This window comes from Mobula hypostoma, chromosome 3 (assembly GCF_963921235.1).
Source record: "Mobula hypostoma chromosome 3, sMobHyp1.1, whole genome shotgun sequence".
Taxonomy (NCBI): domain Eukaryota; kingdom Metazoa; phylum Chordata; class Chondrichthyes; order Myliobatiformes; family Myliobatidae; genus Mobula; species Mobula hypostoma.
In genome coordinates this window covers 113,642,606-113,657,176 of record NC_086099.1, presented here as the reverse complement: position 1 = coordinate 113,657,176, position 14,571 = coordinate 113,642,606, and the positions used below count along the sequence as shown (strand labels likewise).

Sequence of the window (14,571 nt, the reverse complement as noted above, 5' to 3'; positions counted from 1 at the left end):
TTAAGGTTAACCTCCAGGTTGAGTTGGTGGTGATGAAGGCGAATGCAATGTTGGCATTCATTTCTAGAGCAATAGCGTATAGGAGCAGGGATGTGATGTTGAGGCTCTATAAGGCGCTGGTGAGACCTCACTTGGAGTACTGTAGGCAGTTTTGGTCTCCTTATTTAAGAAAGGATGTGCTGACATTGGACAGGGTACACAGAAGATTCATTAGAATAATTCCTGGAATGAGAGGGTTAACATATAAGCAACATTTGTCCGCTCTTGGACTGTATTCCTTGGAGTTTAGAAGAACGAGGGGAGACCTCATGGAAACATTTCAAATGTTGAAAGGCATGGACAGAATGGATGTGGCAAAGTTGTTTCCCATGATGGGGGAGTCTAGTACGAGACAGCATGACTTAAGGATTGAAGGGCACCCATTCAGAACAGAAATGCGAAGAAATTTTTTTAGTCGGAGGGTGGTGAATCTGTGGAATTTGTTGCCACGGGCAGCAGTGGAGGCCAAGTCATTGGGTGTATTTAAGGCGGAGATTGATAGGTATCTGAGTGACCAGGGCATCAAAGGTTATGGTGAGAAGGCAGGGGAGTGAGACTAAATGGGAGAATGGATCAGCTCATGATAAAATGGCGGAGCAGACTCAATGGGCCGAATGGCCGACTTCTGCTCCTTTGTCTTAGGGTCTATTGTCTTATGGACTCTCCGTGTCTATCCTGCCTGTTATTTTCCGAAAGGATTCCGAATGATTTGTCAGGCAGATTTCCTCTGTGGAAAAACATGACTTTTTTTTATCATGTCTGTCCAAGTACTCGAAACCTCTAACATCTTTCGAGCCATTGATGTCAGGATAACTGGCCTATAATTTCCTATCTTTTGCTTCCTTCTTACTTAAAAAATACAGTGACATTTGCAATTTTCCACTTCTCCTAAAACGTTCCAGAATTTTGAATATTCATTAGTAATATCTGCACGATATCTCCATCTACCTCTTTCTGAACCCTGTGTTGTAGAACTGGTCCAGCTGACAGCTACCTTCAGACTTTCAGTTTCCCAAGCACCTTCTCCTTTGTATTTGCAATAACATTTTCTTCTACCCCCTGACATTTTCACATTTCTGTCATTCTGGGCGAGCCCTCCACAGTGAAGACTGGCGCAAAATAATGTATTCGTTCCCCCATTACTGCCCCTCTAGTGTCATTTTTCAGCAGTTCAAGATTCAGTTTCGTCTCTCTTACATTTTGTATATTTTTTAAAAATGCTTATGTATCTTCTTTTATATTATAGGATAGCTTACCTTCATATTTCATCTTTTCTGTCTTTATCGCTTTTTAATGGCCTTCTGTTCCTTTGTAAAAGATTCCCAATCCTCCAACTTCCCACTAGTTTTTTGCAATATTATATGCTCTCCCTTTTGTTATGATGCTGTCTTTGACTTCCTTTGTCACCCTCGGTTGCCAGAGCCTCTCTTTAAAATACTTCTTCGTCTTTGGGATGTATCTTTCCCGCGCCTTCCCCGAGAAACACCACCCATTGTTGTTCTGCCATCCTCCCTGCTAATGTTCCCTTTTAAGCAACTTTGGCCAGCTCCTATCTCATTCCTCTGTAATTCCCTCTCCTCCACTCTAATACTGAAACATCCGCTATTAGTTTCTATCTTCTGAATCTGCACGATGAATTCTATTATATGATGATCACACTCTCCTGAGGGTTCCTTTACCTTAAGGGTGATTACATAACACAATCCAGAATTGTGTTTCTCCTAGCTGGCTCAAACACAGACTGTTCTAAAAATTTCATCTCGTATGCATTCTACAAACTCTCTTTCTTGGGATCTAGTACGAATCTGATTTCCCCAGTCAAGCTACACATTGAAATCCCCCATGATTATGGTAGCGTTTTTATCTCCCATTTTAATTTGCAGACAACATCCTGGCTACTGATCGGAGGTCTGTATTTAGCTCACATCAGGGTCTTTTTGCCCTTGCGGTTTCTTAACTTTACCCACAAGGATTCTACATCTTCCCATCCTATGTCTCCACGATTATTTTTTAAATAACAGAGCCACCCCAACCCCTCTGCCCACTTTCCCGTCCTTTCGATGCAATGTGTATCCTTGGATGTTAAGCTCCCAACTATGATCTCCTTTCAGCCACGACCCAGAAATGTCCAAAACATGATACCTGCCAATCTTTAAATGCGCTACAAGATCATTTAACTTATTCCGCACACTGTGTGCGTTGAAGTACCTCTCAGTAACCTCTCAGGATATTGCATTCACCTTTCTTGATTTTAGACCCCTGTTACACTTTAACTCATCCTACTGACTGCAATTTTACCCTATCAACTGCCCGTCTTTCCTCACAGTCTCTCTACATACGGCATCTTGTTGTATGCCAATTGCCCCATCCTCAGCTCGATCACTCCTTTTGCCATCCCCTTACGATATTAGTTTAAACCCGCCCCATAACTCTAGTAAACATGCCTATAAGTGTATTGGCCCCCCTCGGGGTTCAGGAGTAACCCGTAGATTTTGTACAAGCCATAACTTTCCCAGAAGGGATCCCAATAATCCAAAAACATGAAACACCATCGCTGTACCAATTCTTTGGCTAATCTGATAGATGTTCCTGTTCTTATCCTCACCAGTGGATGGCACAGGCAGCAATCTAGGAGTTACTACCTTGGAAGTCCACTCTTCAGCCTCCTGCTGAACTCCCTAAATTCTCTCTTCAGGACCTCCGCACCCTTCCCAACTATGTCCTTGGTACCTGTATGTACCACGATTTCCAGCTGTTCACACTCCCCACTTCAGAATATCATGAACCTGACCCTGGCACCTGGGGGCAACATGCCATCCTGGTGTCTCGTTCACGTCCATGTAATCCAATTTCTGATTCTCCATCACTACTGCACTACTCTTCTTATCCCCTCCCCTTCCAATGGAGCCTGACTCAGTGCCAAGAAGCTGGTTGTTGCTGCTTACCCGCACCCTAACAGCATCCAAAGTAGTACACGTTATTACTGAGGGGAACAGCCACATGAATACTCTGCATTAGCTGCCTCTTCACTTGCCTCTCCTGTCAGTTACCCAGGTACCTCCTCTTGCAACTTAGGGTGACTGCCACTGCAGCTCCTATCTGTGACCTCTTCGTATTTCCATATGAGCTGCAGTTAAGCCAGCTGCAGCTCCAGTTCCTTAACAAAGTCTCTAAGGAGCTGCAACTCAATGCACCATGCAGATATCGTTATCAGGGAGACAGATTTCCCACATCTCACACAAAGAATATACCAATACCTCCTGACTTGACCCATTCACAGCTCACTAGCCATGTGCCAACAAAAAATAATATTTACTAGAAACCTTATTACTTGCTTATTTAGTAACTCCGCCTTTGCTTGCCCAAGCCTGTTCTCGCTTAAGCTTGTTGAACCAAAGCCTAACTACTCTAACACTGGCCCACTCACACATTGGCCGCTCCGCTTACAACCCCTTTCATCGGACCTACGTTGATTTAAACCCGCCATAACGAGCCAAAAGCACCGGAGCTCTTTTGTAAACCTTGCTTTACATCACCAATGAACGACCTCTCGCCCTGATCTCAGCCACCGATGCATTTGTCTGGCTCAGACGTGAAGCAACTTGACAAACGCTTCAGCAGGATGAAAGAAAACGCCTCACCCTGATCTCAGCTACCGATGCATTTGTCTGGCTCAGACGTGAAGCAACTTGACAAACGCTTCAGCAGGATGAAAGAAAACGCCTCACCCTGATCTCAGCTACCGATGCATTTGTCTGGCTCAGACGTGAAGCAACTTGACAAACGCTTCAGCAGGATGAAAGAAAACGCCTCACCCTGATCTCAGCTACCGATGCATTTGTCTGGCTCAGACGTGAAGCAACTTGACAAACGCTTCAGTAGGATGAAAGAAAATGCCTCTACTTTATCTTCAGGCCAACTAGCTGAGGGAGATAAACTTCGGTGCCTCTTCGCTAGATTATAAGAATAAAGCGCGCTGGTAACAATTGGCAGAGTATTTTGCTGTTACTTAGCACTGTGAATGTGCTAGCATTTGCCATACTCCGAGCCCATGGCACAAATAATATTGAAAATGGCATTGCATAGTGTAAGCCTGGCACCAAAAGGCACCTGTAGGCTAATTGTTCAAGGTCAGCCTGAAAATATGTTTTATTTTTGTGTCGGGATACTGTGCGATACATGCCCTTCTGGCCCACCTATTTAACACTAAACTAATCACTGGACAATTTATAATGACCTACTAACCGGCATGTCTTTGGACTGTGGGAGGAAACAGGAGCAATGGGAGGAAACAAACGCGATTACGGGGACTACGTACAAACTCCTTACAAATTGCGTCTGATTTGAACTCCAAACTCCAGAACACTACTCCTCACCTCATTTATCTGAGCACTGCAATGGCATCGAGCTGCATAAGGTTATTTTCCTTGTCAGAGAAAAGATACCATTCCTGCGCCAGAAAAGATAGCTTTCCTGTCTGAGGGATGAATATCCCCCTCTACACAGCAGCTAAAGCGCCAAATCCACTAGACCACGAAAGACCATCTTCATATATCAGGAGTATTTCATTAATATTCTAAAAATTCTGCCGTCAGTGATACTATACTTAAAAGATAAGCCGTGTTAACGATTTGAGTAGACATTGTAGAGTTCTCATCGGGAGATGGGGATTGGATACATCTCCATATTAATGGTCAGTGCTCAGCATGCTAATCCAGTAATTAAACATTGTAGTGCGGCATTGCCTTTGGTATATCACATGCCGACTGGCTGAAAGGGTTCATCTCTTACCCAGTTCAATAAGCGCTTTGTCAACATCGAACTCGTAAGTCATATCTCCATCAACAAGTCCTGGGGTATCGATAAAGATCACTAAATTAAAATTCTTCTGCTTGGAAATGCTGACCTCTGTAGACAGGTACTCTTCTAAACCTTGGAGAAGAGAGAACGGATAGTGAAAAAGAAAGGCATGAAATGTTACTCCGTATTTCTGCGTAGTCTGGGAGAGAGGTCATGGTAAACGGGGCTGTCCAATGCATGGCCGCTAAAGATTCTCTACGTTGGATAATTCCACATTTTCTGTTTCATTATCCGACAAGAAATGTAGGCGATCATGATATCATACACCATGTCTGAAACACATCATTTATCTAAGCACGTCCTATCTGCGACTTCTATCCCCAGTCGACCATTATCAAGTCTTCCCGTTAAATTATTAGATTAGATTAGATTACGAGGACACTCAGTCCTCCTTTATTGTCATTTAGAAATGCATGCATTAAAAAATGATACAACGTTCCTCGAGAATGATATCACAAGAAAACACAGGACAAACCAAGACTAAAACTGACAAAACCACATAATTATAACATATAGTTACAACAGTGAAAAGCAATACCATAATTTGATAAAGAGCAGACCATGGGCACGGTAAAATAAAAGTCTCAAAGGCCCGATAGCCTCATCATCTTACGCAGGCAGCAGAAGGGAGAAACTCTCCCTGTCATGAACCTCCAAGCACCGCAAACTTGTCAATGCAGCACCATTGGAAGCATCCGACCGCAGCGGACTCTGAGGCCATCTGAAAACTTCTAGCCTCCGACCAGCCCCTCCGACACAGCCTCTCTGAGCACCATCCTCTGCCAAGCACTTCGACCGCGATCCGGCTGCCGAGCAATAAGCAAAGCCAAGGACTAGGGGCCTTCCCCTCCGGAGATTCTGGACCACACAGTAGCAGCAGCAGTGAAGCAGGCATTTCAGAAGTTTCACCAGATATTCCTCTGTGACCTCACGTTCGTCTCCATCAAATCAAGATTGTGCATGGCACCCTACTTGACAAATAACAGACATCACCACCGGAGAGGCCACTGTGAGCTGTGTCACGCCGCATCTTCTCCTCCATATAATAATCCACATTATTAAAAAATTTCATGCATTTCATGTTTTCCTTTAAAAATTTGTGTAACTTTCATGATAAGACAAACTGTTCTTGTGCACATTACGTGATACAGTACTTACAATCTCCAGGCAGGAGTGACTCCTTTTATCTCAGTTACCACCTACACTTTCAATAAACTTAATTTTCAAATACTCTTACAGCACATACAAATTATCTCCTATCCTTATTTAAGACATCTTTTTAAAACCCTTTTTTGAACATAGAAACATAGAAAACCTACGGAACAATACAGCGCTTCGGTCCACAATGCTGTGCCGAACATGTACTTACTTTAGAAATTACCTAGTGTTACCCACAGCTCTGCATTTTTCTAAGCTCCATGTGCCTGTCCAGGGGTCCCTTAAAAGACCCTATGGTATCCGCCTCCACCACCGGCGCCGGCAGCCCATTCCACGCACTCACCACTCTCTGGATAAAAACTTATCCCCGACATCTCCTCTGTACCTACTGCCAAGCATCTTAAAACTGTGCCCTCCCGTGCTAGCCTTTTCAGAACCTGGGAAAAATCCTGACTATCCACACGATCAATGCCTCTCATATATATTATATAAAAAGCCTTGTTGTTTCTTTATGTGCATTGTTCTAGCTTACATTAAAACTTCCTAAAATAGTACTGCAGATTTTATTATTGCAAGCGCACGACAGCCCGTCTCACTCTCTTCTCCGACGCGTGCACAGGCGATATTAAAATGTTCAAATCCATCTGCAACAGCGAACATGCTCCATTTAACATCCTTGCATCCGCCGATAATCCCCTCTAATCATGTTGGTAGATAAAAATACGACGACGGACCGCCGGATCGTAGAATGCACAGGAGCTTAATAGAATGAGGAATTAAAATCTTTCTCACTCCAAATAAACCACTGGAAACCAATGGCAAAGCATCACCTTTGAATCACTTCTGTGTTGCCCAAATTCAATAGCTCCTACTTTTAGCTTCCTCGAAAAGGAGACAAAGCGACAGAACTTTTTTTATGTATATCCCTTGTTACACTTATATACCTCACTCATGTTGCCTTTAACATCCAACCGCTCTATATATCTGAATTACTCTACCACAGGCAACATCTTGTCTTTTATTTTCTCTCCTCTACACCCTCTTTGACACTATCAAATCCTTTCCATACCTTAGTGAACAGAACTACAAACAGCACCAAAGTTTTCTAAATCTGGTAACTAATCACCATAAATCTGTGTTCTGTACTCCAACTAATAAAGGCCGGTGTCCTTAATGCCTTCTTAAGTCCCACGTTTACTACTGGCGTTGCTATTTTCACAAAATACAAGGATTTCCAAGCCAGCCTGTTGGTTCAATTCTCTCTAAGACCGTATATGCTGTGTGTTCTACCCTTGTCAGTGCTCCCCAATTCCCTCATTTTACATTAGTCTGGATTAAACTTCCATCTGCTATACTTGCCCATTTTGCTAAAGCCTGAAACTGCCTTCCCGACTCCAATTTTCCCGGCATTTGTAAACTTGCTTATCTTGATTTCCACATGTCATTAACGTATACTATAAAATGAAAATTCACCCCTTCCCTCACCAGTACATCATCACATCCAATCACAGAAACGACCCATTATACTCTGCTGCTAATTCCCAATCAAGTTTGGATCAGTTTGCTTATTGCCTTGGGCGTGGGTGCTAAAGTTTTGTAACAATGGGACCTTGTCAAACTCATTAATAAATTCCATAAATGACACCTGCTTCCCGGCCTTCGTCCATACACTTTGCCATTGCTTCAACAGAATTGATCAGACAGGAGCTCTCTTTAGCAACGCCATATTGATTGTCTCTGATTATTTCGAAATCTTCGTCATTTCCCCTACCACTGACGTTAGAAGCATAGGTTTATGTTTACAATTTTTTCTCTGTCGTCGTTCTTGAAAAGAGGGAAAAGTTTTCTCTCCTCAAGTCATCTCTGGTCTCATCTGCGTCCATTGGAAAATGTAATAAAATCTCAACCAGAGCAGCGTAGGATGAACTAACTCGTAATCTGGGAATGTATTCATCTGTAAACCTGTTATGGCTACAGGTAGCTCCTTTTTTTTGTGAATACTAATGTAAAGTATTCATGACTTCTGCCTCCACGGCTTGCTTACCCTTGTTGCCTCCACAGTACGTATCCGAAATTTTCCCTAGCTATTCTTTTGTCTTAATATACTAATTTCACTTAATGCTATAACCGTCATTTGTTAATGCCGTCAGTGATTTCTTGTGACCCTTCTTTACTTTTCTGATACCTCATTCAGGTGCCTCAATCCACTTTTATACTCTTGACAGCCTTGCATTGTCATGAGTTCTCTATCCCTCTCTACCTTCATTTATTTCTCTTTAATCTACTCTCATTATCCTTCAACTTCTCCTGTTTCCTATTCTAATTACTTTGGCTTTCATCCTTACCAGGAAATGTTGCCCTTGAAATTATCACCTTTAATCTTCCGAATGATTATTCAGCTTACCTTTTAAAAGGTATTATCTTTGATATTTCATATTATTCGTCACAAAAATGGACTTCACATTGTTTCTCTGGCAAGAATTTCCCCCTTAGCGCCCAGTGCATCTAATTGACTAGTTGTCATGTGTGTTGCTTTAATATGTTGAATACGATTTGACAGACTTTTCAAACTTATTAATGTGGAGGCCGCAATGATCGTCACAGCGTCAGAGTGAAGAGAGTCACATGGAACGCCTTTCCTCGCTTCTGCAATATACGGACTGTGTATTTACCCTTAATCTGTTCCAGCTTTTGGAAATGCGGGTAGAGATGGAGTGTAGCTTTGCCCTGTGGAAATAATTTTAAAAAACTATTAATCCTTTGAAATTTACTGTTCTAAAAGCCTGGAAAAATTCTACGTTGTTCATTTTATCCAACTATTCATTTAAGTACCAAGGCGTAACGATAATGAGTGAAGGGACAGCATTTTCTTAACCAAATAAGTAATTATTGAAGCCACACCGCACATTATCAATCCCTTCTCCCCAGATGCCCTTCTTCATCCCCTGTCTACTATTACGCACCCACTTACACGAAGTCAATTATATTATCCCCCATTCTCTTTGTCCCACTCCCAAATCCTACCACCACCAGTAGCAATTAATCGTGGCCAATAAATTTACCAACTCGCAGGTTTTGGGCAACTGGTAAGTAGGCAGAGCATGGGCAGAAACCTCACGTAATCCCTGTGCGAAAACACAAACTCCACAGGGCCATCGCCAATAACAACAACGCTTGGATCTATGAGGCAGAGGCGCTACTATCTCCGGCATGCTACTCCTAAATGTGATTATTAAATATAGTCATTTATCTCTGCGACAAATTAATTCAAGGTTGGCCTGGCTTCTATCATTTCATCAGCTCTGCGGCAGAGTCCAAGAGTTAATGTCACGCGAGACAGAGTTAAGTTCCATGCGGATTTCCGTGACATGGATTAGTGCCCTCATAGTTAACCGTAGACGGAGATACTTAAGCGAAGTACGCATACAGTTTACTAGGAATCCGGTTGTGATGTGCACGGGATGATAAGTACTGACGTTCTCCATTGGTCAGGGCTGCAGGAAAAATAAATAAGTCAGTAGCAGTCATGGAATTACTTACCGTGAGCGATTCTCTTTTCTTACCGCTGGTAATAAAAGTCAATCCTTGCGTTTCTGTTGCAACTCCCGTTTTCTGTATATGTTCTTCAACGTACCTAGAAAATGACAACAATCGTTTTGTTCCAGCTCTTCGTCTCCTTTTGTTTACGGTTAACACACTCAAGATGTTGGAACTAAACGGTAATAACTAAAGAGTCGACGTTTTGGCCGAGGCCGAGACCCTTCATCAGGACTCGTCTCGGCCCGAAACGTCGACTCTTTATTCCTTTCCATAAGTGCTGCCTGCAGCTTTTTATAGATGTTACTCTGGATTTCCAGCATTCTCAGAATCTCCTGTGTGTACTCATTCTGTTTATACCATTTACTCTGGATTTGCAGCGTCTGCAGAATCTCCTGTGTGTACTCATTCTGTTTATACCATTTACTCTGGATTTGCAGCGTCTGCAGAATCTCTGTGTGTCTAATAGGCATCCGTTAGTCTCGTGACACCATGGATTTGCGCCTTGGAAGGTTTCCAGGGCGCAGGCCTGGGCAAGGTTGTATGGAAGACCGGAAGATGCCCATGCTGCAAGTCTCCCCTCCAATGTTGTCCAAGGGAAGGGTACTAGGGATACAGCTTGGCACTGGTGTGGTTAAGTGCCTTGCTCAAGCTGCTTCAGCTGAGGCTCGAACTAGCAACCTTCAGATCACTAGATACTTAAGCGAAGTACGCCTTAACCACTTGGCCACGCGCCAACACTCCTGTGTGTACTCATTCTGTTTATACCGTCCACAGTAGGAATCCTCGCCACCCGCTCTCTGTTGACACTGCCAAATGCCTGCTTCAACCAGAATGATTTCATCGTAGCGCGGTCATCCCCTTCTATTCTCCAGCTCCTTCCCTCGTCTGGCATTTAAAACACGCGATGATTTCTACGGCTGCTGAAAGATTGTTAATCGAAAATATTCACTGGTTCTCTTCGAACAGATAAGGTACCAGATGACTGGAATAGGCCAGCGGTACTTTAATTAAAGAAGGGAATCTGGATAATCGAATAAATTACAGGGTAGTGATTCACGCATCAGTGTTGTATACATTATTAGGGAAAATCTAATGTGCAGAAATATTCTGGGGAAGCGGGGTGTGGCTTTGTGGAGGATAGATCCTGCCTGACAAATTTGATCGAACTTTCAAAGTGTTCCGATTAGGTTGTTGTAGTGTGTGTGTGGACAGCAGTGGCTGCTGACAATGACAGTTCCAATAATTATGGACCCATAGGATCCTGGACGATCTGACCAATACAGTCCGAAATTTATCTGGTGCCGAGAAGACAAAAGGCAACGATCGAGACCTTGTTATGCCGTGAATTGAACTATCTGCAAATCGGTGTATTACGGAGATTCGTGCAGCGACCCTTGCTCTTTGTTATACGCAGGGTCAATTTGAATATGAATGTAGGAGGAATGGTAGCAAGTTGGCACATCACACCAAAGTCTGTGTTCTCTTTGATGAAGAGGGTAACCTGAGCTACAAAGTAATATTGATGAGTTACGCGCACAAAATGCTGGAGGAATTCAGCAGGTAAGATTGCGCCTATGAAAGAGAATCAAGAGTTTACGTTTTGGCCGAGCTCTTCATCAGGACCTGATGTCTTGATGGAGTCCTGATAAAGGGTCTCGCCCAAAACGCCGACACTTCATTCCGTTCCATAGATGCTGTCTGGTCTGTGGAGTTACATAGAACATGGAACATAGAATAGTACAGCACAGTACAGGCCCTTCGGCCAACAATGTTGTGCTGACCCTCAAACCCTGCCTCCCATATAAGCCCCCACCTTAAATTCCTCCATATACCTGTCTAGTAGTCTCTTAAACTTCACTAGTGTAACTGCCTCCACCACTGACTCAGGCAGTGCATTCCACGGACCAACCACCCTCTGAGTAAAAAACCTTCCTCTAATATCCCCCTTGAACTTCCCACCCCTTACCTTAAAGCCATGTCCTCTTGTATTGAGCAGTGGTGCCCTGGGGAAGAGGTGCTGGCTACCCACTCTATCTATTCCTCTTATTATCTTGTACACCTCTATCATGCCTCCTCTCATCCTCCTTCTCTCCAAAGAGTAAAGCCCTAGCTCCCTTAATCTCTGATCATAATGCATACTTTCTAAACCAGGCAGCATCCTGGTAAATCTCCTCTGTACCCTTCCCAATGCTTCCACATCCTTCCTATAGTGAGGTGACCAGAACTGGACACAGTACTCCAAGTGTGGCCTAACCAGAGTTTTATAGAGCTGCATCATTACATCGCGACTCTTAAACTCTATCCCTCAACTTATGAAAGCTAACATCCCATAAGCTTTCTTAACTACCCTATCCACCTGTGAGGCAACTTTCAGGGATCTGTGGACATGTACCCTGAGATCCCTCTGCTCCTGCACACTACCAAGTATCCTGCCATTTACTTTGTACTCTGCCTTGCAGTTTGTCCTTTCAAAGTGTACCACCTCACACTTCTCTGGGTTGAACTCCATCTGCCACTTCTCAGCCCACTTCTGCATCCTATCAATGTCTCTCTGCAATCTTTGACAATCCTCTATACTATCTACAACACCAGCAACCTTTGTGTCGTCTGCAAACTTGCCAACCCACCCTTCAAACACCCACACCCAGGTCGTTAATAAAAATCACGAAAAGTAGAGGTCCCAGAACAGATCCTTGTGGGACACCACTAGTCACAATCCTCCAATCTGAATGTACTCCCTCCACCACCACCCTCTGCCTTCTGCAGGCAAGCCAATTCTGAATCCACCTGGCCAAACTTCCCTGGATCCCATGCCTTCTAACTTTCTGAATAAGCCTACCGTGTGGAACCTTGTCAAATGCCTTACTAAAATCCATATAGATCACATCCACTGCACTACCCTCATCTATATACCTGGTCACCTCCTCAAAGAACTCTATCAGGCTTGTTAGACATGATCTGCCCTTCACAAAGCCATGCTGACTGTCCCCGATCAGACCATGATTCTCTAAATGCCTATAGATCCTATCTCTAAGAATCTTTTCCAACAGCTTTCCCACCACAGACGTAAGACTCACTGGTCTATAATTACCCAGACTATCCCTACTACCTTTTTTGAACAAGGGGACAACATTCTCCTCCCTCCAATCCTCCGGTACCATTCCTGCGGACAAGGAGGCCATAAAGATCCTAGTTAGAGGCTCAGCAATCTCTTCTCTCGCCTCGTGGAGCAGCCTGGGGAATATTCCGTCAGGCCCGGGGACTTAATCTGTCCTAATGTATTTTAACAACTCCAACACCTCCTCTCCCTTAATATCAACATGCTCCAGAACATCAACCTCACTCATATTGTCCTCACCATCATCAAGTTCCCTCTCACTGGTGAATACCGAAGAGAAGTATTCACTGAGAACCTCGCTCACTTCTACAGCCTCCAGGCACATCTTCCCACCTTTATCTCTAATCGGTCCTACCTTCACTCCTGTCATCCTTTTTTTCTTCACATAATTGAAGAATGCCTAGGGGTTTTCCTTTACCCTACTTGCCAAGGCCTTCTCATGCCCCCTTCTTGCTCTTCTCAGCCCCTTCTTAAGCTCCTTTCTTGCTTCCCTATATTCCTCAATAGACCCATCTGATCCTTGCTTCCTAAACCTCATGTATGCTGCCTTCTTCCACCTGACTAGATTTTCCACCTCACTTGTCACCCATGGTTCCTTCACCCTACCATTCTTTATCTTCCTCACCGGGACAAATTTATCCCTTACATCCCGCAAGAGACCTCTAAACATCGACCACATGTCCATAGTACATTTCCCTGCAAAAACATCATCCCAATTCACACCCGCAAGTTCTAGCCTTATAGCCTCATAATTTGCCTTTCCCCAATTAAAATTTTCCTGTGCTCTCTGATTCTATCCTTTTCCATGATAATTATAAAGGCCTGGGAGCGGTGGTCACTGTCCCCCAGATGCTAACCCACTGAGAGATCTCTGACCTGACCCAGCTCATTACCTAGTACTAGATCTAGTACAGCATTCCCCCTGGTCGGCCTGTCTACATACTGTGACAGGAATCCGTCCTGGACACATTTAACAAACTCTGCCCCATCTAAACCCTTGGAACTAATCAGGTGCCAATCAATATTAGGGAAGTTAAAGTCACCCATGATAACAACCCTGTTATTTTTGCACCTTTCCAAAATCTGCCTCCCAATCTGCTCCTCTGTATCTCTGCTGCTACCAGGGGGCCCATAGAATACCCCCAATGGAGTAACAGCTCCCTTCCTGTTCCTGACTTCCACCAATATTGACTCAAAAGAGGATTCTGCTACATTACCCACCCTTTCTGTAGCTGTAATAGTATCCCTGACCAGTAATGCCACCCGTCCTCCCCTTTTTCCGCCCTCTATATCCCTTTTAAAGCACTGAAATCCAGGAATATTGAGAATCCATTCCTGCCCTGGCGCCAGCCAAGTCTCTGTAATGGCCACTACATCATAATTCCATGTATGTATCCAAGCTCTCAGTTCATCACCTTTGTTCCTGATGCTTCTTGCATTGAGGTACACACATTTCAGCCTTTCTACCTTACTGTCTTTACACCGTTGATTCTGCTTCTCTTTCCTCAAAGCCTCTCTATATGTTAGATCTGGCTTTACTCCATGCACTTCTTTCATTGCTGTATCGCTCTGGGCCCCATCCCTCTTGCAAATTAGTTTAAACCCTCCCGAACCATGCTAGCAATCCTACCTGCAAGGATATTTCTCCCCCTCGAGTTCAGGTGCAACCCATCCAATCTGTACAGGTCTCACCTTCCCCAGAAGAGATCCCAATGATCTAAAAATCTAAAACCCTGCTCCCTGCACCAACTCCTCAGCCACGCATTCAACTGCCATCTCCTCCCATTCTTACCATCACTGTCACGTAGCACTGGTAGCAATCCTGAGAACGCCACCCTTGAGGTCCTGTTCTTCAG

The 14,571-nt window shown here is 43.9% G+C and overlaps 1 protein-coding gene across 5 annotated transcripts in view; it reads right to left on the bottom strand.

Annotated features, from left to right (window-relative positions):
- The window catches only part of LOC134344201 (uncharacterized), a 53,177-nt gene that overhangs the window by 29,692 nt on the left and 8,914 nt on the right, over positions 1-14,571 (bottom strand). For all 5 annotated transcript variants that reach the window (XR_010017392.1, XR_010017393.1, XM_063043608.1 and 2 more), the window contains exons 3-5: positions 9,598-9,691; positions 8,730-8,784; positions 4,831-4,971 (exon numbers count right to left, since the gene is read on the bottom strand). Coding sequence is in view for 3 of the 5 variants with exons in the window: in XM_063043608.1 (XP_062899678.1) it covers positions 4,831-4,971; positions 8,730-8,784; positions 9,598-9,691 (290 nt within the window). In the remaining 2 variants the exon portion in view is untranslated. The remainder of the gene's footprint in view (positions 1-4,830; positions 4,972-8,729; positions 8,785-9,597; positions 9,692-14,571) is intronic.